Here is a 23,272-nt window from a genome sequence, read left to right on the forward strand (position 1 = left end):
GTATCGCGTCTACGCGTCTCTTCAATTCTCATGCCGACGGTTGACGACAGATCTTGGGACTCAGTACGGGGTTGAAAACTAGCCTATCGAGTTACAGCGTACAGCAAATGAGAGCGATGAAACAGTGCACAACAAAGCTGATGATAGAATACAGAACGGAGAGAGGCAAGTCGTAGGGGAAAATATCCATGAAGGGACGGACGATCATGCGACCAGCCCACCAACAGAGCGTGGACGTAAGGAATTGACGGACCGATGAACCCTTCGTCACTTCCGCTTCGGCTTAGCCGCTCCTCCAGCAACCCTTCCGTTCGTTCCTGAGGCTTGCATCGCGTCGAAGTTCTTGGGTCGACGGAAAAGCAAGACATGCGGTTCGGGGGCTGGGAGGACGGTATCCTCAGTGACAAAATATCAAGATCTATCCTAGGAGACATACCGTGGACTTCGTAATGCTCCCATCCGAGGCTTTGCGTGATCCCAATGCTTCGCCACTCCTCCTCCGACAGTAATCTCAAAGTTCCAGTGTTGTCCGGATCAAAGAGGTTCTTCGGGATCATCTTGAACAGCGGCTTCGGGAGGACAACATGGCGGTACTCATACTCGTCGTCTGAGTACCGTTCAGAGTAGTAGATCCTGACAAACATAAGCTTTTGCCCCACAACATATAGTCGTCCGACCTACTTTTCGATGTACTCTTCAAGTTTCCGCATTGCGGCGTCACTCTTGAGGTCGTTGGAAGCCATAGTATGCAAGAGAAAAAAAAGTGTCCAGTCAGATCGCGCTGAGGAAACCGGCGCGGACGAGTTCGTCGGATGCGAAGCGTATAGACTGAAGGTAGGAGAGTCGAGGATCGCGCCGCTCGACACCTCGACGCGAGTTGTCACGCGTGACATACAAAACACGTGAGCGGGTCGTGGACGAGCGTGACTCCAGTTCCGACGCGGCTCCAATAATTCCGTCTTCTCTCCTTCGTTCAGCATGGACGCCCCCTTCCGCTTTAACGTTCAGTACGACGATGGTATCGAGCAATATCAAGATCCCTTTCACTATCCTCGTTCACCTCAAAGGCCCGTATGCCACGGAGTGTACCATGGAGACGCCGGGATGTCGAGAGAGAGAGGTGAGTATATGCGGTCCCCTCGAAGCATTCAGCTATACAAATGGTCTCCCTTTCGTGCACTCATAGGCCATGACAACCCCTCGCTACACTCCTCACCTCTTCGAATGTGGGACAGCGAGCTTCATAGCCCGCCGCCAGAGGAAGTCGATGAGTTCACGGCGCTCTCCGACCCGCGTCTCCGCTCCAACAGCCCGTTGGAAGAGCTCAGCTGGGAACATCGGAGCATGGAACTGCCCCCTTCGCCAAGCGAAGAGTGGGATTACCGCGCGAATGAACGAATGAGCGCCTCAACGATCACGTACTCTCCCATGTTCATGGACACCATGTCGAGACAATCTCCTTCGACCCTCACGAGAGCGCAGGGCCGTCAGCAACAAGATTCGGGGTTTGCACGGCTGCGCCCCGTTTCGGATCTACGTGAGTCATCATGTGTCTACCGATCGCTACCCGAGTGTCGACATGAGGGTGCAGCGGACATATATCGCAGCGTGTTCAAGTTCGGAGTGTTTAATGCCGTGCAATCACGTTGTTTCGACACGGTTTGTGTTCCTTTGTAGCGCGGATCCTCTACTTACTTGGTGCTATAGGTAATGAAAACCAACAATAACATGGTATGATATGATATTTGTCTGAGAGTTCTTTGCTGAATGGCTACACCTAGGTCATCAGTGGTGAGTTGTCTTGGATAGCGCTTATGGAATCAATCTTTGAATACCAGATTACTGTCACAGCACCTACAGGCAGTGGCAAAACTGTCCTTTTTGAGCTGGCCATCATAAAATTCTCAGGGAGTTGGTTGGCACCACAATCAAGGCTAAATGTGTATACATTGCACCAACCAAGGTCAGAACAACTTGTAATCCAATATTTAGTGTGTATTGATAACTTCGCAGTCCCTTTGCACTGAGAAAGCCAGTGACTGGAATACCAAGTTTGCACCATTTGGTGTGAAATGTAAGTGTTACACTACTCAGTAGTTGCAGTGCTAACATTTTGTTACAATGCTCATATGCAGGTGCTGAGTTGACTGGGGATACAGTTACAGCTGGGCAAGGAGTCTGGGGAGATGCTGCTGATGCAACTGTGATGTGAGTTCTACATGCTCATTACCAATAGCATATCACTTACCCCATTCCAGAGTAACAACGGTGGGTCATTCTGGCAACCATTATGACTTACATTAACACTACTGTAGGGTGAAAAATGGGACAGTTTAACCAGGAATTGGTATGTGTGATCTCTTGGCTTAAGAACTACACTAGTAATATACAGGTCAGGCAACATCATAGCCAGATACTATCAAAGATCAAGCTGTTCTTGATTGATGAGGTCAAATGCATCTCATATGCAGTTTGTAGTCTAACTAAAACTATTTCTGTCAGGTCCATCTGCTTAATGAGTCCAGAGGAAGCACTTTAGAAGTGATCACAGCCCGGATGAAGATGAGGGGCACTGGTGTTCGCTTTATGGTAGTATCAGCCACTGTGCCTAACATTGAAGATATTGCCTATTGGGTTGGAGATGGTAATGGTATAGGAGCTGCCTCAATACAACAGGTACAGATATATTTATCACTTCAACAAGTGAGGCTGATCAGAAATGCAGTTTGGTGAAGAGTACAGACCTTGCCAGTTGGCTAGATTTGTCTATGGGGTATACCGTCACAAGGATGCAAATGACTTTGCTTTTGCAAAGACTCTAGACTATAAGATCTACTCTGTGTTGCAACAACACTGCAATAACAAACCTGTTCTGGCTTTCTGCCCTACTCGTAAAGGTAACTGTGTTTTTGGGAAGATTTAAAACCTAGCTTTAATTTGTTATAGGTGTAGTTAATGCGGCTGAACAAGTTTGCAAGGAGTATGAGGAAGCAATCATGAAGAAAGGTGACTTGCCATGGCTAAGACCTGCCAGTAGGACATATGGTACAGTTAATGCTATAGGCTGTGACTAATAGCTTTTTGTAGTGTAGGCTACTTATTCAGCAACACACAACTTAATCGTAAGCTTTCCTGGAATCTATGTCAAACCCTTTTAACAAGTATCAGGTTTGGCATCATTTGGGATTGGGATCCATCATGCAGGCCTTAGTAGAGATGAAAGAGCAACCACAGAGCAATTGTTTCTTAAACAAAACATCAAAATTCTGTTTGCTACTTCAGTGAGTAAATGTCCCAAATTACAATGTTATTCCTCTGATTCAATTCTTTAGACACTTGCAGTTGGTGTGAACTTGCGTGAGTTCAAATTATATTACCAGAGTAGTAAGGTTGACTCTAAGTGGACTAGCTGCACACACTGTTATTATCAAGGGTGTGAAGTTATTTCAGAACAATGCCTCACAAGAATATACAGACCTTGATATTATGCAGATGATTGGAAGAGCTGTAAGCTAATTTCTCTGATCTAATGGCATATATGTTAATACCAGCACATTTAGGGCAGGCCTCAGTTTGACAAAAGTGGGGTGGCTATTATCATATGTGAACAAGAATTGGAAGCAAAGTACCAAGCTCTTGCTCAAGGCCAAACAGTTCTTGAAAGCAGTCTTCACCTTCACTTGACAGAGCACTTGAATTCTGAGGTTGCCCTAGGAACAATTGCCAACCTTGACTCTGCAAAGAAGTGGCTTCATACTTCTTTTCTATTTCAAAGACTGAAACAGAATCCTACATACTATGGCATCAGAACTGAAGATGAACACACTACTCCCTGGGCAACTCAGCTGGATCAAATAGTTACTAGTAGCATCAAGGAGTTGCAACTCACTGGGATGCTTCAATGTGATGAAACCAGTGATGATTTGAAGTCAACAGAATATGGTGATATAATGAGCAAGGTATGTGAGCTTGTGAAGCCTCATGCAGTTATAATTTTCAGCTGCTAAAAGTATCTAGTTTTATATTCATCAAAAGACAGTGAGTGATAAACTAATAATGTATAGAGGCTGTAGATACTTATTACTCTTATAGATGGTGCTTATTATGAAGTTGTCAAGTACTGCATCAGTCTATGAGATTGTAAGTAGGTAGAGGTGATTGATGGGTTATTGCTTATACAAAACCACTAGCTTGAAGTTTTATGCCATGCAAATGAGTGGGTGTTAAACCAACTTATTGTAGTATAAAGATTGCTAATTGATATTAGGTTTCAGGATATCAGATTCAGATCTGGTGAAAAGCAGGTACTCTTATTTCTTTTTAAAAGGCAGTCTTTCTACTCACGTCTTGAAAAGGTGTATCATAAGCTACGGGTTCACCCTGATATGAGATATCCCCTCAAAAAGATTGACAAGCCATCTGACAAGGTTTTCATACTTCTGCAAGCTATCCTTGGATCTATCAATCTCTCCAGCCCTGAGTACAAGAGTGCCAATACTCAGCCCTATCTAGAAACACTTCCTGTTATGCGCCACATTAATAGGTTGGCTCGAGGCAAGTGATTTAACTATTACCTGTAAAGAGAAACCTAAAAATTCAATTGCAGCTGTGATAGAAGTTGCTATTGTTAGACAACATGGACTGCTATTAAAAAATGCCCTTGAAGTGTATGTTTCTAACGTTACCAGAGTTATTACCTTGTTGCCTCATATGTTCTAGATCTCGTTGCCTTAATGCCAAGGCATGGGAAAACTGCAGTTTAGTCTTTCGGCAAATCAAGGAGATTGGTCCCAAGTCGTGAGTGACAATACACTTAGTAGTAAACAGCTGATTAAAATTTTAAATAGCATTAAGGCAAGCTTGGCTTTTTTATCACAGCATTATATCACCCTAAAACTATATACAGGTCCTTGCAGAACATAATATCACTTCATTCTCAGCCTTGAAGAGAATGGATCCAGCACATATAGAATCTGTAGGTATCTCTGATAATGGTTAAATGCTTTTCTAACATCAAAGTAGCTTCTAAATAGAAAACCTCCTTTTGGGCATGATATCTTATCTGCAGCTTGCCAGTTCCCTCAATACTCAATATCAATATCAGAAGTTGAGGTTTTCAGTCAGAAGAATGCAGTACAAGCAACATTATCTATCTCATGTGGACTACTTCAAAGTGGCAAATTAAATCACTCAAAAAGAAGCAAAAAGTCTAAAGGAACTGATATGACATCAGTTCTGGTTATGATGACTGACAACACATTTGTGGATTTTCGTCATATTGTGTGAGTATTTAGAAGCATGCTTAATGTCCCTGTATTAATATGGACCCAAGAACATATAATTTGAAGGAACCAAAAACCTTTGAGGTCAATGTGCCCTTCATCAAGCCAAGTCAAGGTGTTATAGCTCAAATCTCATCAGTTAGGACTTAGAACCCGCTATTCTGAGTGAATAATGACTGGTTCTCTATTTAGGATGTATATGCAGGTCTGGTAGCAACAGCTGTGTACAAGCCAGATATCCAGATATCAAGCTTCCCACAAGTTGAAACCCACCCTCAGGATTCTCTAGTGAGTATTTCAGAGCAGGATTGATAGACACATCCATATTTCCCATCCAGGCCAGAGACCTAGAAGGTTTAGAAGACATTGCCGATTCAATCTGGGATATTGGAGAAGATGATCTGGAAGTTGAAGATTCAGGGAAGCAGTTCCAGAGAAGTAGCAAATCATCCATTTCCTCTTCCAGTTCAGGCTATCCTGCTGCAAAACAACTTCCTAATGGCAATTTCGAGTTTGTTCCCTAACATTATCCCAGAAATATGGTCTGTCTGACTCTTCTTGAATGCCATTAGGTGCAACCATACTTGCAAGGATAAGATGAAATGCAAACACAGATGGTAATACTGAATCTCTGCCAAAAACAACCGTGCTGAGGGTGTTACCATGTGTACAGCTGTCAAGAGGGACTCGAAAAACCTCCACCCATCACCAAAAGACGGATTGAGATGCTCTTGAGAGAAGATACAGCCGCAGACACGCAGCCTGCGATGTCGAAGGTCACAAGTAGCAAAATTGCCCCAAAGCCGAAGCCGAAGCCGCGTTCGAAATCCGATCGGCCCCTGGGCCACTTGGAGTCCTTGCACAAGCGGACTGGAGTGCAGCAGAACATACAGCTCGGCGAAGGGGGCCAGCTCAAGCTCTCGAGCGACCTCAGGAAGGCCAGTAAACCTCGCCAAGCTGCTCTCGACCTCGAGCTGTCCAGCATCCTCGAAGAGCCCCTCACAACTGTCCCGAATCCAGTGGAAGGACTGCCATCCGACTCGGAGGATGACTTCCCAACGGCGAGCGAGATAATCGACACATCGCCCCGCACAAAGCCGCCGTCCTCAAGTGATGCGGGAAGCTGGCGCAACACTGTTGCAGCGAGGACAGCTCTTGTGCGCGCACCTCAATCGGCGCAAGATGTCTCCCGGAAAAGGACCAGGATCAACATCGAGGCGACCCCACCGCCAAGCAAGCGAGTCGCGTTGAGACCCGATGTCCAGGCGACGACGGTAAGCCACGCGAAGGATCCAAATCTTCAGCCTCTCTGACGCAGTCGCTACAGCCGCGCCGCGAAACTACGCCTCCATTTGCGCCTTCGCCATCGTACGACGTGTCCGGTGAAGGTCCGTCGCACTTCGTCCAGAGCACGGAAATACAAGAAGCCAGCCCTATCTCCATGGACGAAGATGGAGACTTCAGGCTCGACTCTTCGATGTTCGACATCGTGTACCCCAGTTCGCCTGCGCCCAAAGAAATCAGCGCTACAGCGTCATACCAAGTAGAAGGGAGCCGTCGCTCACCTGAACACAGCTGGCCAGACCAAGCCAACGCGACATCCGAAGGGCGCGAGCACGAAGCTCCCCCTGGAGCGCGATCGGCCCACAACATAACGTCGGAGCCCGATGATGATCCGTTGAGAGACTTCGAGTCCTGGTTGAACAGCGGAGCAGTAGAAGTCGTGGAGGAGTGATTAGAGGCGTCGCAAACGGACAAGCAGTGAAGCGTTGTACGCTAAGTAAGGGGTGTGTATGTGATTAGACAATTATATGCTGATGTATCATGAAGACTGAGCGTCGAAAGAGGTCGAAGGCCGAGGAGGAGGTTCAGTGTATACCCTGAGAATGTTCCTGAGCCGCTCGTCCCAATCAACGTTTTTGTCTGGCCGGACAATGTCCCATCCCTCCTCGTCGCTCGTCCACCTCAGCTCCTTCTTCATCCGCTCTGCGCGCAACTCAACCTCGGTGGGCGGAGGGTTCTCGCTTTCCTCCTTCGTAGGTTCCCTAGTCCCGCGCGCCAGTGCGCGCGCGACCTCAAGCTTCTTGGCGAGGGACTTGTAGTACTCATCTCGGGCCTTCTCGATCTCGGAGGAATAGTTGCGGACTGTCGACGCTTTGTACCACGATTCGCCTTCGCGATCGAAGTCGAGATCGCTAGGGGAGAGCTCCTGAAGGAAAGGCTTTTGAGGCCCATCATGGTCGACATTGAAGTCCGACACCAAGGAGTCTGCTGCGGGAAAGGAAGGAGGTGCCGTGAAGGGTCGAGTGGCTCCCCGGACGAGCTTCATGGCTGCCTCCGCGCCAGCGCGGACCTTCTGCCGCTCGTTGAAGAAATCCCAGATCATGAGGGGGATCTGAGTCAGTCCGATGTAGTTCGTGAAAGTGACGAGGAGCATGGGAGGCTGCGGAGGGATAGTTGAGGGAGGGGCATTGACCGCGGGGGCGATATCCTCTGCGGTTTTTGGAGGGGGAGGGGGCATGCGAAGGTTGGGAGCGGAGAGGACGGAGAATGGTCTTGAAGGAGGCAACTTCGAAGGCGTCGGAAGAGGCTCGTCGTCGTCCAGCGCAAGCTCGGAGGGTTCGGGCTCAGGTTCGTCAAACTTGCCGTCATTCTCCAGTGCCTGTGCCAGCTGCTCTTCTCTATCTACCTTCTGCAATCCATCCGTCCATCCGCGCTTCAACCCATGCATGTACTCCTTGAGCGTGTGCCGACCGACGATCACGATCCCGCCTTCAAGCCGACGCTGGTGTTTCTCTGCTGGAGACGAGTTTGGTAGGTTGAGGAGGTTCATGGGGGGAGGGTCTAAGCCCGCGAATTTACGTCGCTCTTCACGGATGTCATCCGCTACACGACGAGCTACGTCCCCGAGACGTCGGCCTGTGACCATGTCGTAGTCTATCGCAGCAGCGACTAGGATGGGCTACGACACATGCTTGAGAATAGAGGCAAGGCGAAGAAGACGAAAATGCGAACCTTGACGTACTTGCGGAAGTACTTCATGCTGCGGTCATGGTCCTCGTCGCCCAACCATTTGGCACCGTACACAGTGACTTTCCGCGGGAGGTCCTTGGTGCCTAATGGGACGTCTGCAAGGTCCTTCACCTGGTCCTTGTACTCCTGGCGGATCCTCTTGCACTGCTGGCGGTCATAGATGTAGTAGCCGGCGACCGTGCCAGTTACGCCGAGGAAGATGAGCCAGTTGCGCGAAGGGAGAGAGGGACGCTTGTCGAGCCAGGAGACGGGGATGCCGGTGTACTGGAGGGCGGCCCGTACGCCAGAGTTGGGAGGCGCGGGCTTGGGGAAGACACTGTCACCGCCGGAGCTCATGGGGCAGAGGACGCGGTCGACGCGGAGGCTCAGAACGGAGCGCGGCTGGACAGCCGAAGCTTTCTGTCTCGTGCGTGGCGCGTCGGCCGCGTCGCTCGCTGGCACGCGCCGGAGACGCGAGCGGCCCGCCTGCCGCGCCACGTCCCAAACACAGGTCAACACTCGACCTGCTGCTTGTTCTCAGGGCGCCTATGCCACCTCCGCCTTCACCGTACGCCGTCGCCATGGCTGCCCTCACCTCGTTAGTCTTTCCCTGCACACCGGATCACCTTGCATTTGCTGATGCCCCTACAGCCTTCTCCCCACTCCGGTGAATGCGCCTGTGGTCTCCGATGACGAGGAAGAATTCGTTTCCGAAATCCAACCTCAGCAGGCAGGTCCCTCCGTTGCTGTGGTCATTCGCCAGGCAGTGCCGCCGTATGGTCAGAGGAGAGGTTGGAAGCCAACTTCCTTGGAGGACTTCGGTGCGTGACCTGCTAAAGATGCTGTTTCCTGTCTTATTCTGCGTTAGGTGATGGTGGTGCGTACCCTGAATGTCATGTCGCCCAATATCCTCTAAACATGGGCAAGAAGAAGGTGGGTCGCACTTCTGCCAACTACTTCTCTGAATTCTCACAAAATCTCAAGACGGCGGCTGGGAACACTCTGGCTCTCCAAGTGGATGCCGAAGGCAACGTTCGTTACGATGCCATAGCGCTCCAGGGTCAACGCTCCGGCAAGTTGGTCCAGTCTCAGTTCAAGGACCTCGTTCCTCTTGCCCACCGGAAAGACCTTGACGACGCGGATCGATCGTTGGACCGCCCGTCGGAGGAAGAGGTTCAGGAAACGACCGAGAAGACGAGGGCCGCACTGGAGAAGCTCGTCAATGGCAAAATCAAGGCGGCCCAGCCGAAGAACGTCCCTGACAGTCAGGGCAAGACGTCCTTCATCCGTTACACACCAGGCCAGCAAGGAAACTCGGATAGCCTGAAGCAGCGTATCATCAAGATGACCGAAGTCGTTGAGGATCCTCTCGAGCCGCCACGGTTCAAACACAAGAAGATTCCCCGCGGTCCCCCGAGCCCTCCGCCCCCCGTTCTTCGCAGTCCCCCTCGTAAGGCGACAGCCCAGGAGCAGAAGGAATGGATGATTCCACCATGCATATCTAACTGGAAGAACAACAAAGGTTACACCATCCCCCTCGACAAGCGTCTTGCGGCGGACGGTCGTGGTCTCCAGGATGTGAGCGCTTCATTTCCCTTACAGTATTGGTGGCTTATGGTTTCGTGTCGTTAGGTGCATATCAATGACAACTTTGCAAAGTTCTCGGAGGCGCTTTTCGTTGCCGATCGCCACGCTCGCGAGGAAGTCAGGCAACGTGCCCTCATGCAACAGAAGCTAGCCGAGAAGGAGAAGGCGCAAAAGGAGGAGAACCTCCGACTTCTGGCCCAGCGAGCGCGCGAAGAACGTTCTGGCCTTGCGCCGCGTGCAGAGTCGAAGCCGACCGCCGACCGTACCGCTGCGATGCAGTCCGCTCTAGGAGGATACGGCTCTGGTTCGGACAGCGAATCAGACGGGGAGCCTGAGGAGGACGAGGAGGACGCGGATGCAGCGAAGGTGCGAGACCAGATGCGCGCGGACAAGAGAAGGGACGAGACGGGAGATGCGGATGAGCAACATGGGCACGGAGATGCGCGCCAAGATGCTCGCGCGCCAGCAAAACCGCGATATCTCGGAGAAGATCGCACTTGGGCTTGCGAAGCCGACGCTCTCCAAGGAAAGCATGCTCGACTCGCGTCTCTTCAACCAAGAGTCACTATCCGGCAGCTTTGCCGATGATGATGCGTACAACCTGTACGACCGCCCGCTGTTCCACGGTTCCACTGCCGCTGCGGCCATCTACAAGGCGCGGGGGAACATCTCGGAGGGCAACCAGGAGTCATTTGGTGGCGGACGGAGGAGGGTATTGGTCAGGCTCTGGACAACGACCGCTTCGGGCTCGGGCAGCCTCGTGCAGGGTTCGAGGGAGCCAACGAACAGGAAGTTCGTGAGGGCCCTGTGCAATTCGAGAAGGACTCTAGCGATGTCTTCGGTCTCGACAAGTTTTGGATGAGGCCAAAAGTGGTCGCAAGCGTGGGCTCGATACTGAGGTGTAAGTGCACGTTCTCCGTGTTCCGCTATATTTGTGCTAATCGGTTATTCCAGTGGTGGCTCGAGGAAAAAGCAACAGCTTGACCGGGCTGAAGACCGCGACTCCTGATTTATGGACACTGTATGGTAGATGCTCTGTTGAATCGATGTTCTATGTTAGTACCTGTAATCTATGAGGATCCATAAATGTGTGCCGCGAGCGAGCCGCCGAGCGAGCGAGTCTGGACGTCAAGCCGCACATGCCGGACTCACCGCCTGTCTCTCGAACCTTTCCCTCTCCCATCATCTCCTCCCCGCCCAGACAGCATGGGCATCCAGTCTCTACTCTTGGTCACGGCGCTGGTCGTCTCGCTGGCCACAACCTCTTTGGCGGAGTCAGCCTGGCACGGCCGCGTAACCCCCGGATCCACCGAGCCTTCTAGGTTCACCCCCTACTACGTACCTCCTGGAGCAAAGAGCTACGACTCGTCTTCGCCTCTCTTACACTTTACTGGTGCCTGGTCCGAGACCTTCTCTTCAGCGTATATCGGCAAGAGTATCCGCTCAACCTCGGCGCGTGATGCAGCGATAACCTTCAGTTTCACTGGCACCGGTATAGAATGGTTCGGCAATCTCGACAAGAAACACGGTATCTCCAAGGTCTTCCTGGATGGCGAGCTCATACAACTCGTGGACACCTATAGCACCGTCGCGATGAAGCAGCAGCGAGTGTTCTGGACTTACGGCCTCCCGCAGCGCAAGCATACGCTCAAGATCCTCAACACTGGTAGCAAGAGAGACGCGTCGAAGGGCACCGTGGTGGACGTCGACGCCCTAGTGGTCACCCGCAGCGCACCTACCCACAGAGGTCATCGGCGGAACTCGTCGTCTTCCGCACGGAAACACGCTGCGGATCTGCCTCTGCTCGACTTGTCTCCCAGAGCCGGGGCCTCGGACGACTGGACTTTGGTGCAGAAGGGTTCCACTGGCGTTCACGCTATGCAGTTCGCTATCATCTCGGAGTCTCATGCGATCGTCATCGATAAGGTGGAGCACAATCCTCTTACAGTCTCTGGGCATCCGGCATGGGGCGCCCTCTACAACCTTGAGACGCACGCGGTGAAACCCTTGTCTATGAAGTCCAACTCTTTCTGCGCAGGCGGCAGCTTCCTTGGGAACGGTACGCTGGCGAACGTTGGCGGGAACCCGGTCGTCGAGGACAAAACTTCAGCAGCAGACTTTGGCGATGTCGGCGGACTCCAGGCAATACGTCTCTTCCACCCCTGCGAACTCCAGGACGTCACAGGATGCGACATCTTCGAGGACCACGAACACGTACGCATGGCAAGCCCGCGCTGGTACAGCACGACTCTCCGGATCTCGGACGGCAGCCTCATGATCATCGGAGGCTCGCGCAAAGGTGGATGGATCAACAACGGTACGACCAACAACCCCACCCTCGAGTACTTTCCGCCCAAGAACATCCACAACTCCAACGGGTTGCCAATCCATATGCCCTTCCTCGTCGACACGCTGAACTCCAACCTCTTCCCCCATGCCTTCCTGCTGCCTGACGGGTCTGTCTTTGTTGCTGCCAACCGGGACGCCATGATATACAACTGGAAGACCAACGCCGAACGGAGGCTGCCTAGACTTCCAAACGGTGTCCGCGTCACCTACCCGATGGCTGGCACCGCTCTTCTGCTCCCTCTCTCTCCTGAGAATGACTACACGCCCGAGGTCCTCATCTGTGGCGGCTCTACGATTGACGACACCAAACCAGGCTTCCAGATCTCTTCACAGGATCCCGCTTCGACCCAGTGCGCGCGCATGATCCTCACGGACGAAGAGATCGCCAAGGGCTGGCAAGTCGAGCAGATGCCCGAAGCACGCCTCATGCCTGACGCCGTCCTCCTCCCCACCGGCGAGGTCCTCATTGTGAACGGCGCGGGCTCCGGTATCTCCGGCTACGGCAATGTCGTCGACCAGGTGGGCTTCTCCAACGCGGACCGCCCCGTGCTCTCCCCGGTCCTCTACGACACCTACGGCACATTCGGACGGCGGTTCTCTTCACGCGGCATGCCGACGAGCAACATCCCGAGGATGTACCATTCCGTCGCGACACTGACGCCAAAGGGCGGCGTGATGATCGCGGGGAGCAACCCGAACCTGGACAGAAGCGAGCTCAAGTACGGCACGGAGTATCGTGTCGAGTGGTTAGGCCCGTCTTACATGAAGAAGGAGCGCCCAGAAATACTCGCCAAGGTCCCTAGGCTCTTCGGTTTCGGCAGCACGATGGAGGTCAAAGTCCGCCTTCCGAACCTGCGTCCCGACACAGAAATTAGAGGTGCGTGACGGACGGTTGATGTTGGTGTACGGATTGCTCACTGCCGCATATAGTCGCCTTGATGGACCTTGGATTCGTGACGCACGCCGTGCACGCCAACTCTCGTTTGGTCTACTTGAAGTTCTCTCTGTCGGACGACAGGACAAAACTGAAGATTACCGGCCCGCCACACGGCAACATCTATCCGCCTGGTCCGGGCTTTATCTACGTGGTAGCGGATGGCGTGCCAAGCGTCGGAGTCAGACTACTTGTCGGAGACGGACGTAGTCCACCTGTCGACAGAGCCGCCATCAACAAGTGAGTTTCGTCTCGTATCCTGTTCTGTCTCTGTGGTTGCTCATCCTTCGTCGGCAGTGTCTTGCAACAAACTAGCGCAGATGAGAACGAACAGACATAGGATGGGGCGTCTCGGAGTGCTCCACATGTCGCTATCTGCACGTAGCCAAATCAAACTGTCATTCCGTAGCTTTGTCACCATACCCTTCCCAGATGAGACGACTCGTTAGCGTCTGAATGGCTCAACCCGATCCATTATATGCTCCTCCATCTCTACGACGCAAAGGCGCAAAGTGATATCGTGTACGTAGCGGACTAATGAAAATGTGAAGTTAGAAAGGGATCGAACCGCAGGACTTTAGGGTGCCTGAGGGAAACAGATATTGATTAGCACAAAGCAGCCCGCCAGCGCATCAAAACGCCACCGTTTTCTCGGGTTTCCTTCACGAAAAATGTGACAATAGCCTTTGCACTTACGCCAATGTGACAGAACCAACGGCCAACTGCGAAAAAAGAACCAACTACCAACGACGGGGATCGAACCCGCAACCCCCACCTCACCCGTACTCAGGGTTCCATCCCCGCGTAGGAAGGTGATGCGCTACCATTGCGCCACGATGGCTTGGCATTAGCCCCTAAAGAAAAATATGTAGCGTTTGTACACCAGACGGAGGCTTGGAGAACGGTCACGGGACGAACGCGAAGGAACCAACTCGGGTGCACACTGCACCGGCGGCAACTGGCAGCGTCCGCCAAGCCCCTCTTCCTTCCTGGCCTCCGTGGCACTTCTCTGCCCCCAGACCTTTTGGAGACCCACGACACAACATGGCGGCGATCCTTAGTTCATCAAGTCTCACTATCTTAGACCAACCATCCCTCAAGTATCACCCTCCTCCACACATCCTGCATGCGCTCTTGCTGCTCCATGTACGGCATTGCATGGAGTGCAGAGACGAACTCTGTCTTTCTTGCTTCTGCAGCATCCGGCATCCAGGTGTACAACATCGCCAGTGGCGCTCTACAAGTTGTCTACCTGCGACCAATGGCGAAGCTGTTGCCTCACTCCTGGTCAAGGACAAGGGAAGTACAGTGATCTGCAGCAAAGGACGTTTAATTACTCTGGCATCCACCACTCGAGCAAGATCACGCAAACGTTCGAATCCCACAAGTCAACAGTCAGCTCACTATCTCTATCCAATGATGCTTCTCTCCTCGCATCTACCTCCGCGAATGCGTTCACGTCCACAATCTCACCCTTTCGTCACATACCGTCCTTCGAGGCATACCATCTGGGGGCGGTGACGTTTCTACGTGCGCATTCCATCCTCATTCCCGCACACGACTCCTCGTGGGCAGCGGAGCACAGATTCTGGTCTACGACACCACTCGTCCATCGGGACCAGCCAAGATCATCCCGCTTGACAAGGAGCAGAAGAACCCTGGGCCCATTGTGGCGATCACATGCAGTCCGTTCAGCAAGACACTCGTTGCGGCGGCGTGTAGCGGGGGAATGGTCGCGTTGGTGGACCTGGACAAGGAGAAATCGTGCGTATGCTGGACCTTTTCCAAGGCTCTGGGCTCACACGACGCATCCAGTCTCTTCAAAGTGGTCAATATGCCAGCTCCGATCACCTGCCTGTCATTTTCCGCGGAGGGCGCTGCATTATACGCTGGTACGGAGAACGGCAAGCTCTTAATCCTCGATCTCCGAGCACTCGACAAGCCACCCAAATCCATCCCTGTCAGTGAGAATGGTGATCAAATCATTGCCATCTCGATACAGGTGCGTCAACCTTTGCGGGCGTGGGATGAGGTGCTTATTGTCGAGATCAGAGGAAGCTTAAACCGGGAGAGGCCCAGGTCACCAAGCCTTCTGCAGCTGCTATTGCGTCAAAGCCACTGGTACAGCGGGACACCAACAAGGCAGCCCCTGCTGCTCGTCGGACCGGTAGCAGTACCACCGCAAGCTCCGATGCGTCGAAGAAAAGTGTGGAGGACAAAGCAACTTCGAGAACAAAACTGTCGGCTCTAACCACTACGACTCCCCGTCGGCCTCTTGGCCGCACAACCTCCGGCTCCAGCCAGAATGTTTCTCCTGCTAGTAGATTTGCCGCCGGGACGAAGCGAATGAACCCTGCTACAGCAAAGTCCCCCACAGCTGCTCGTAGTACTCCGTCAAAGCGCGCGTTCTCCCCGCCAAAGTCACTGGTCACACATTCCGACAAGCAGGACGGGGATGACGAAGGCGATCTGTCCGGTATGTCGTATTTGCTCATGTATACCGTCGAAACCGGATCCTCATTGCAACTGTGCAGTCGGTGTAGAGAATCTCCTGGCTCTACCCACAGCAAAGGATCGCGAAGCTGTCCCGGACGTAGTAGCCGAGCTCGACAACGACAGGCCCTCCTCAGTAGCCTCACGCGCCCCCTCCGTCTTGTCTCGTGTTTCTGCGCGGACGCGCGCGGACTCAACCACCGAACGTACGCACAGGCGCACCGACTCCGCGGGCTCTCAGGCATCCACACACGCCCGGGCACTTGCATCCGAGTCGGCCTCTGCAGCCCAGCCTCGGACGCGCTCCGTATCTGGGAGCAGCGCCGCGTCCCGGCGCCCGTCCTCCGACGCTGCTACCCTCCCACAACGGCGACGGGTGTCAGGCTCCTCCATCTCGTCCCGTCTCACCACCCGCACGCCTAGCCCCGGCGGGCCCGAGACGCCGATCCCCGCGCACAAGGCCAAAGCCGCCGCACAGGCGCGCACCGCGCGCAGTCTCGCGTCGGCGGAGCTCGGCGCGTGGGGCAGCAAGGCCACGGAGGGGGCGGCAAGCGCGTCGGCTTCGCTGGAGACAGCGACAGCGAGGACGGCGGTCCCGCACGCGCCGACTCGGACTCGGACGGCGATGACGGGTCCACCGAGGCGAGCGCGCGGCTGCCTCGCGCCGAGCTCGCGATGCAGGTCTCTCCCCAGCGGTCCTTCGCCGGGCCCTCGCCCGGCTTCGCGCGCACGTCCAGGAGCGGGCCGAGCTGGACAGAGCGGGCGGCCGTCCCGTCCCCGTTCCGCAACCCTACGGGGACGGGCCCAGGGTCGCCGCAAGCGAGAGCGGCACAGGACATGCTGCAGGCGTTGCTGCGCGATGCGCTGCATGATTTCCGGCAGGAGACCCGCGGGGAGCTCGTTGGGCTGCACCTCGACCTCATCCGGATGGGCGCGGGGTGGCGGCGGGAGATGGGTGATGGCCTGGGCGCGATCCAGGAGGAGCTGAGGGAGTTGCGAGAGGAGAACAGGAGGCTGAGGGAGGAGAATGAACGGCTCAGACGCGGGTACTGAGTGCGGGGCAATCGGCGTTGGTGTTCAGTTTTTAGATGCGGCGCGCATAGTTGGCAGTGCTAGCGAGAGTCGGAGGGGCGCGCGGAGGGCTTGTGGAAGCAGACGGGCTTGGGGGCTTTCGTGGTAATATGGTTCTGAATGCGACAAGAGGTGGATGTGTATGTATGCATATGTATATGCTACTCCTACAACTATATATTCGTTTAGCCAGACTCCGTAAGGCTAGAATTCCCGTCATCGGTGGGTATGAAATACAGCTAAAGTATGCAAGTCAGTGTACGAGGAATATTAGGATCCGAGGAGTCCGTCCGAATATCGTAAAGGGAGGCATGCGCGGAAGATGCAGAGTCCGAGTAGAATTGGGTAACAAGGAATGAATGAGTGGCATGGTCCGGGTGAGAAAACGAAGAACGAAAGGCGAGGCAACCTGAAACAGCTGTGTTAGACGAGTCGCACAATAGCTTGAGAACGATGCTCACCATAACAGCGCGACATCACGGACTTGAGGTGGGCGTAATTACATCCGTCTCGCCGTCGAAGTCTTCAGTGACGACTGCGGTGCTTCCAATACTGTCAGTGAAGATCCCATAGTAACCTAACCGCAGTCCACGGTCTACGAGCTGCTGATGCAAGCGGGCGTCCTCGCGCAGGTCCTCTCCGCCTTCCTCGTCTACTGCAATCTTGACGAAGACATGCCGTGGGGGAACGTCGAAGACAGTGAAGTCAGGCCCTGTGCCTTCGGATGGATCCAGTGCGAGGATGGCGCCCCAGACAATGTACGTCGCCTCGCGCCGGACGGGCCGGGTGATGAGGATGGCACATCGGAGGTGATAGTCATGGCGTGAGTGTGGGTGGAGAAAACGGTGTCTGAGCGACCCATCGACAGCTTCCCCCCGCCATATCGCATGCGCGCAGACGAAATGTGGAGCGGCTTGAAGCGAGAGTACTTGCTAGAGCGCAAAGTACCGCAATCAAACGCGAGGTGGAGCTCCTTGGGCTTGATCTGCGTGCGAGGGGATGAGCTCTCAGAAACACACGGCGGAAGGGACATGGACGTACAGTGAGCTCGACCAAGGAAAGCTGCTCCACAACGCTATGGGAATCTTCGGAGCTCGACTCAGCGAGCCTTAGTAGAGACTCGGTGAGGATGCTACGGCGAGGGCGAGGGGCGTGCACAGGAGGGACATAGTGGGCGTGCAAACTAGCAGAGCGCGGGGAGGACCGAGCGTAAAGCCCAGGGAGCAGATAGAGGGCGGCGTCGGGCATGAGAGGAAATACGAATATATACCGGAGCTCGGACGCGCCTGTGCTATGGCGGAGCGGGTGGGAGAAGCAGACGCGGAGGGCGGTGGCCGATGTCATCGCCTCCGCTCAATACGCAGCCGTCACTGTCACACCGCGTTCGTGACGACACGTGATCTCGACGCGTCTGGTCACGACTCACACTGACAGTACTTACTCAATCAAGCCACCCCAGTCGCGTCTGTGCAGCGTGGCCCGAGCGCGCTCTTCAAGCCATCCCAGGCCTGTCAGGTGTCTGCGATATCTCTTCCTTTGACAACCTGCTTTGACCGTCTTCGCCAATTTTCTGGCCTATCTACGCCGCGACCCTGCCCACAAATACGCGTCCGACATGGTGCTCGGATCCCCCTCTGCCGCTTCCGCATCCAAACTCGTCTTTCCCACCTCGCATGAGGCCGACTCGACCTTCAGTGGCGTGACAGACTCCAATGACCCCAGAGAAACCCACGAGTGTACCTTGGAGCGTACCGAACGCAAATTCAATGGAGTTTCCATGTATGTGACGGTCTTCGAAGGTACGCGTTCTTAGTCAATTGAGGTGCATATCTTATATTGACCTCGTGGTTAGATATGCTCAAAGCCGTTCTCGCCGGCGAGGGGCACCTATTCACCCTAGAAGAGCTGGACTGTTTCAGGGCCTGGGACGGCCTACCTTGTACGCACTACCTTCGTTTCTCTCTCCATGCGCATACGCCAAGCCCCTCCCAGATAATGCGAAGTACTTGTTTTGCCGTTTGTGCCTTCGGAAACGAGACAAATGGCACAGGCTGAGCGCGCTCAATTACCACGACGAGCTTGGCTCCACCGAGGCGATTCTCGGCGGAATGGACCACCTATGTTCTCCGCTCGGACAGGAGGACATCAAGCCCAAAAAAGAGGATCTAGATGCGTCCGTGTCAGAATTGCTACCCACCTTTCATCTTTCGCAAGAAGACGTAAAGCCGAAGCTTGAGCCCTCAGAGGAGGACGTGAAACCGAAGTTGGAGCCCTCAGAGCCCACTCTTCCCCGAGAGCAGCCGGGGCCAAAGCCGCCTGGGCGGGAAGTTATCGACCTGACTTTGGACGACGAAGACGAACAGCCGCAGGCGGGTCCTTCTCGCATGAGTCCTGAGTGCAAGCCAGTACTCCCCGCCCCTGCTCTATCTCAGACTCCAGATCTTGTCGACTACTCCGTATTTGCCGACAACGAAGACCAGGCAGAGCTCGCAGAGCTCATGGAGTGCTTGAATGCGCAAGAGCTGGAAGAGCTGGCCAAGGAGACAAAAACCACCGTGCGGACGAAGAAGGTATGTCCTTCTGTCAGCCGAGCCGTATAATCCATTGAAGGCTTCCAGCGAGATGTCATTATCGACGCCATTCTGCGCAAGTCGGCCACTCAGACCACTCTCCCATTCGCCAAAATCTCCAAGAAAGGGAAGGAGCCCATGGTCCAGACTCGACTTCCGTGGGGTTCGAAACCGCCCCCAAAGTCCCTTCGTCAGACCCAACTAGCATTCCGGCCCCCAGGAGACTCGAGAGGTCGACAGCAAGAGCACATTCGTATCATGGTTATCAAGAAACTCAGTGCGTCCCCTCCCTATGACGTTCACCCTCATATGTTCACCTGTCACTGCATATAGAGCGCTGCATTCGCATCAACCCGCATGTCGTCGCACTCTTTCACCGCACGAACCTCATCTACTTCCGGTCAACCAGATACGACCCAGACTTGCTCGTACCCGCTGTTCTCGCGATCGCCAAGCGGCGCACGTACGTCGAAGTTTCTACTCCAGGACCCCGGATATCTGGCGCACCCGCGAGGAACTCCTCGCATATGAAGCCGCGCTAGCGACCGAAGCTGAGGTCGACGTATTGCTCGGAGACGGTTCCTTTGCTCCATATGGCGCAGGAGCCCGTGGGCGGTCGACGGGGAGCAAGACGCCGGCCGTAGGAGACGTCAAGGAGGAGCAGGGAGAGTCGGATCGCGTGAAGAACGCCGACGAGTGAAGGAGATCATGGAGTCGATATACCAGACATGGTGCACCTCGTCGCTGCGCATGGAGACGAGGCGGCACGGCGGCAGGGTTTGGAGCGTTTCGACTGCGGTCGGTGGTTTCCCCACTCTCGTTCCATCCGTGCGGGCTAACATCGGGATACAGGACACATCCTCACACGCGTGATCTGCAAGGGCACGTACGCCCTAAGCGTGTTGAAGGAGTTTCGAGAGGAAGTCCGGATACTCCAGGTGCTGTTGGAGCAGACAAGGTGGCGCCGGGCTCGGCGCGGGCGATGGTACTCGCGGTGCGCGCTTGTGCTCATGCACCACCTCAAGGAGGACGAAGAAGCGATGGACATGGTCATCGCCGCGCTTCGTGACCCGTATACGCATCTCAGTCAGTCTTCCGACTTGAACGTATCGTGCCTAGAGACTGAAAGCCCTCCCCGACAGCCGTCAGACCCCAGCTTGTCAGAGGCTGACAAGGTTAGAAAAACGTCTCAAGATTCCGCCTGAAGAGCGACACATCTGCGAAGGAAGTCTCGAGACTGCGAATGCAGTTTACGTGGAGGGCACGCGCATCAAGCACCGTGCGGGAAGTTTGGTCATCGATCAGGGACGGGTTGTGAACGAGGTCAGCCAGCTCTCATGGAAAAACCGCACTCTTGCCAGTCCGGCGAAGAAGACGGAGGTCGGTGTACGTTTTTTCGGGCCCAACCCTTCGTGTACTGTTCTCTAACAGTGGTGCCCGCAGGAGAAGCCAGCGAAGGGCGTCAGATCGATCTGGAAAGGTCGTGACGACGAAGAAGTCAACGTCGAGACTTTCGCTCTGCAGTACTACGAAGCCCAAGGTTGTCGCGGCTTTCACTGCGAAGGTCGGATTGTCACCACGCTGTTCGGATTGCTCTTCTGGGACGTGCTCTTCGCTCCGGTGGCTGGAGCGTTCGAGACGCTCTACCAGGCGGCCCCGTTGGACCTCCCCGAAGACACCTTCTTTGAGTCGCGCCAGGATATCGCGGATGCACAGTTAGAAGCCATAGCCCAAGGGAAGCGGTGGAGGTGCTGGAGAAGGCGTATGACGAGCACAAGGACGTGATATGCCAAGGCGTGCGATGGGATCTGTTCACGAAGGAGGACTTGCTGGGGATCGTTCGGGTGAGCTGCGTCACAGTCTCTGCGAGTTCTCGTGGACGGTGGTGCTGAACTCAGGAACGTAGTGCATTCAACCGAAGGCGCTGAGCACCATCTGTTGCGTCATGTGTGAGGATTACACCTCTCGTACGGGTGGAGTGCCGGACCTCATTGTGTGGCACGAGGAGGAGGGCTGGGCGCGTTTTGTCGAAGTCAAAGGTCCCGGCGATACCCTGCAGGAGAACCAGAAGGTGTGATGTGTCTTTCATCTTCTCTTTCCCTCAGACGACTCATTGGGGCTGTTAGGTGTGGATAGACGTGCTCCTACAGGCCGGAATGCCCGTGGACCTCTGCCACGTCCACGAGCCCGGCGAGCAGCCCAAAGGCAAAGGAAAGGGCAGCACCAAGACGCCCAAGAAAGAGAAGACAGAAGGCGCCGGACGGAAGCGCAAGCGCGATTCACCGAAGCGCAATCTCTCCGACATCGAGTCCGAAGACGAAGTTGACTACTCCCAGCTCGACCCGGACCTGCCGACAGACGACGAAGCAGATGTCGAAGAAGTACTACTTGAAGAGGGGTCTCCGATCAAGAGACGACGACTTACTCGTGCGAAGGCATTGGGGGAGATTCAAGAGTCGCCTGAGAAGGGGTTACAGAGGCAGGGAAGCCGATTGGAGCTGGTCACTCCTCCAACTACGCAGGGACAGCGGATGTCGCCCAGGAAGAAGCGATCAAGGGATGACATCGATGAGTAGATGTGTTCCCAGTCTGGCAAGTAATTTATCCGTATGTTATGTGTACATTTCGTTTGTAGGAGTACCTGCTGTTTTCAATGGATGAGGACGATATCGCGTTTGCATTCTTCATCATAACACCAACGTTTCATAAACGAGGGTATATGTTACACAAACCATACAATGCCAACGTGTCCTACAAACACACTCAAAGAGCCCTCTGACGCATGCGTGCACCAACGGTCCGAAGACCAGCGTATACTTTGCCAGGAGGTGAGCCAGAATCAAAGACACAATGGCGTCGCGAGCGATTTTGATGTTCTGGAACGAGCCCAGGATGTGGATTTTACTGTTGCGTGCAATAAGCGAAGGGAAGGGAGGGAAGAAGACGCAAAACATACGTGTCGGCGAGGACAATGCGAGTCCTGCTCGTGTTCTCAATGGTGAACTTCGTCTTACCGTCTTGACCGGCAATGCGACCTGGTGCCAGAAGTCAGACAACTCGCTTGTATCTCTCACAATTACTTTAAAAAACCAACCGATCGCACGGGAAAGATGATCTCCGTGGAGCGTCTTAACGTCCTTGATCTCGAAAGAGTCGAGGTAGAGATCATCAAGCCGCAAGAGAGCAATCGAGTCCTGCGACAAGATAAGGATAAGTATGATCCCACCAAAGATGCCGCGCCAAGACATACATGGACATCAAAACCCAGAGCGAAGGCCTTTACAAAGTCCGCGCCTTTTTGGATGGCACCGACATCCTTGGTATGCTTGGACGTCTAACTAATGCTTCAGTTTGCAGGTCTCGCGCGATCACTGTGGCGAACTCACTCGGATCTCCACACACTTCCGCCGCACGTTCATACGGACTTGCAGCTGCAGAATCTCTGTCAAGGGCGAAAAGATGTTCACCCATTCCTTCTTCAAAGGCGTCATGCGATGAGGGGGCATAGGTATCCTGCGGACCTCGGATTTGAGGGCGGACCGCTGCGCCGATGCGGGGAGGGGAGGGAATGCGGGTGCGTCTGTGGGGGGTGGTGCCGCGGCGTCGGTGTCGATCATCACTTCGTCATCTTGGTCGTTCCAGTTCGTCTCGTGTTGCTCCTCGTCCGCAGGAGCCTCCTCTGCACTGGCGGGTTGGCCCTCCTCCATCTCAAGGTCTTCCGTGCCTTCTGCAGGGGCGATCCGAGCGGGCTTCTTCGCCATTTTCCGGCGGCTTTTCTTGTGCTTGATTTCAGAGGTGCTCGCTTCGGGGTGGATGGCGACCATGGCGGAGAACAAGGGGAGTGCAGGCCAGATCGGGGAGTGGATGGAGTACAAGCAAAGGCAGCTAGCGGGCGTCTGCAGAAATTCTGGATGCAGCTCGGCATGTGCCGAGTGCGTGCAGGCCCGTTCTGTGTGCGTGCCCCGCCCTTTGCT

At 54.2% G+C, this 23,272-nt stretch overlaps 9 protein-coding genes and 1 non-coding gene across 10 annotated transcripts; 5 read left to right on the plus strand and 5 right to left on the minus strand.

Annotated features, from left to right (window-relative positions):
• Positions 1-267: 267 nt before the first annotated feature.
• BXZ73DRAFT_95370 (cyclin-dependent kinase regulatory subunit) lies at positions 268-743 on the minus strand (the record flags this gene model as incomplete). Its single annotated transcript, XM_048026761.1, has 3 exons — positions 268-380; positions 437-633; positions 682-743. The coding sequence occupies 3 exons, from the start codon at positions 741-743 to the stop codon at positions 268-270; spliced, it is 372 nt and encodes a 123-aa protein (XP_047883572.1).
• Positions 744-1,224: 481 nt separating this feature from the next.
• Positions 1,225-7,017, plus strand: BXZ73DRAFT_86105 (P-loop containing nucleoside triphosphate hydrolase protein; the record flags this gene model as incomplete). Its single annotated transcript, XM_048024080.1, has 27 exons — positions 1,225-1,537; positions 1,790-1,791; positions 1,839-1,874; positions 1,913-1,963; positions 2,014-2,074; positions 2,136-2,203; positions 2,316-2,347; positions 2,398-2,449; positions 2,503-2,676; positions 2,726-2,897; positions 2,947-3,045; positions 3,163-3,281; positions 3,333-3,357; positions 3,410-3,507; positions 3,561-3,959; positions 4,093-4,140; positions 4,332-4,554; positions 4,607-4,667; positions 4,720-4,787; positions 4,917-4,975; positions 5,023-5,282; positions 5,333-5,420; positions 5,475-5,570; positions 5,621-5,793; positions 5,855-5,899; positions 5,956-6,392; positions 6,548-7,017. 27 exons carry the CDS (start codon positions 1,225-1,227, stop codon positions 7,015-7,017), a joined length of 3,729 nt encoding a protein of 1,242 aa, XP_047883573.1.
• Positions 7,018-7,104: 87 nt separating this feature from the next.
• BXZ73DRAFT_95372 (inner membrane protein import complex subunit Tim54-domain-containing protein) lies at positions 7,105-8,651 on the minus strand (the record flags this gene model as incomplete). The annotated part of the gene is made up of 2 exons (XM_048026762.1): positions 7,105-8,244; positions 8,298-8,651. 2 exons carry the CDS (start codon positions 8,649-8,651, stop codon positions 7,105-7,107), a joined length of 1,494 nt encoding a protein of 497 aa, XP_047883574.1.
• Positions 8,652-8,875: 224 nt separating this feature from the next.
• Positions 8,876-10,890, plus strand: BXZ73DRAFT_86107 (pre-mRNA-processing protein 45; the record flags this gene model as incomplete). The annotated part of the gene is made up of 9 exons (XM_048024081.1): positions 8,876-8,892; positions 8,946-9,115; positions 9,163-9,227; positions 9,279-9,872; positions 9,927-10,247; positions 10,294-10,593; positions 10,638-10,732; positions 10,753-10,782; positions 10,836-10,890. The coding sequence occupies 9 exons, from the start codon at positions 8,876-8,878 to the stop codon at positions 10,888-10,890; spliced, it is 1,647 nt and encodes a 548-aa protein (XP_047883575.1).
• Positions 10,891-11,087: 197 nt separating this feature from the next.
• BXZ73DRAFT_36851 (copper radical oxidase) lies at positions 11,088-13,504 on the plus strand (the record flags this gene model as incomplete). Its single annotated transcript, XM_048017900.1, has 3 exons — positions 11,088-13,107; positions 13,161-13,404; positions 13,462-13,504. 3 exons carry the CDS (start codon positions 11,088-11,090, stop codon positions 13,502-13,504), a joined length of 2,307 nt encoding a protein of 768 aa, XP_047883576.1.
• A 401-nt stretch (positions 13,505-13,905) lies between these two features.
• On the minus strand, positions 13,906-14,005 carry BXZ73DRAFT_t8. Its single transcript has one exon. It is a non-coding gene; the product is annotated as a tRNA-Arg (tRNA).
• Positions 14,006-14,308: 303 nt separating this feature from the next.
• Positions 14,309-16,710, plus strand: BXZ73DRAFT_86109 (WD40 repeat-like protein; the record flags this gene model as incomplete). Its single annotated transcript, XM_048024082.1, has 7 exons — positions 14,309-14,451; positions 14,522-14,643; positions 14,664-14,928; positions 14,980-15,166; positions 15,217-15,640; positions 15,699-16,212; positions 16,233-16,710. The coding sequence occupies 7 exons, from the start codon at positions 14,309-14,311 to the stop codon at positions 16,708-16,710; spliced, it is 2,133 nt and encodes a 710-aa protein (XP_047883577.1).
• A 494-nt stretch (positions 16,711-17,204) lies between these two features.
• On the minus strand, positions 17,205-17,976 carry BXZ73DRAFT_95374 (uncharacterized protein; the record flags this gene model as incomplete). The annotated part of the gene is made up of 3 exons (XM_048026763.1): positions 17,205-17,495; positions 17,573-17,713; positions 17,770-17,976. The coding sequence occupies 3 exons, from the start codon at positions 17,974-17,976 to the stop codon at positions 17,205-17,207; spliced, it is 639 nt and encodes a 212-aa protein (XP_047883578.1).
• Positions 17,977-18,343: 367 nt separating this feature from the next.
• BXZ73DRAFT_86110 (uncharacterized protein) lies at positions 18,344-21,624 on the plus strand (the record flags this gene model as incomplete). The annotated part of the gene is made up of 14 exons (XM_048024083.1): positions 18,344-18,464; positions 18,551-18,667; positions 18,721-19,298; positions 19,347-19,575; positions 19,632-19,761; positions 19,785-19,977; positions 20,001-20,100; positions 20,151-20,384; positions 20,441-20,457; positions 20,493-20,684; positions 20,730-21,013; positions 21,034-21,142; positions 21,205-21,371; positions 21,435-21,624. 14 exons carry the CDS (start codon positions 18,344-18,346, stop codon positions 21,622-21,624), a joined length of 2,661 nt encoding a protein of 886 aa, XP_047883579.1.
• Positions 21,625-22,061: 437 nt separating this feature from the next.
• On the minus strand, positions 22,062-23,122 carry BXZ73DRAFT_95377 (uncharacterized protein; the record flags this gene model as incomplete). Its single annotated transcript, XM_048026764.1, has 6 exons — positions 22,062-22,073; positions 22,148-22,202; positions 22,255-22,333; positions 22,393-22,492; positions 22,549-22,632; positions 22,685-23,122. 6 exons carry the CDS (start codon positions 23,120-23,122, stop codon positions 22,062-22,064), a joined length of 768 nt encoding a protein of 255 aa, XP_047883580.1.
• Between the last annotated feature and the right edge of the window lie 150 nt (positions 23,123-23,272).

The sequence above is a fragment of the Epithele typhae genome (assembly GCF_022376455.1).
Source record: "Epithele typhae strain CBS 203.58 chromosome Unknown BXZ73scaffold_1, whole genome shotgun sequence".
Classification (NCBI taxonomy): domain Eukaryota; kingdom Fungi; phylum Basidiomycota; class Agaricomycetes; order Polyporales; family Epitheliaceae; genus Epithele; species Epithele typhae.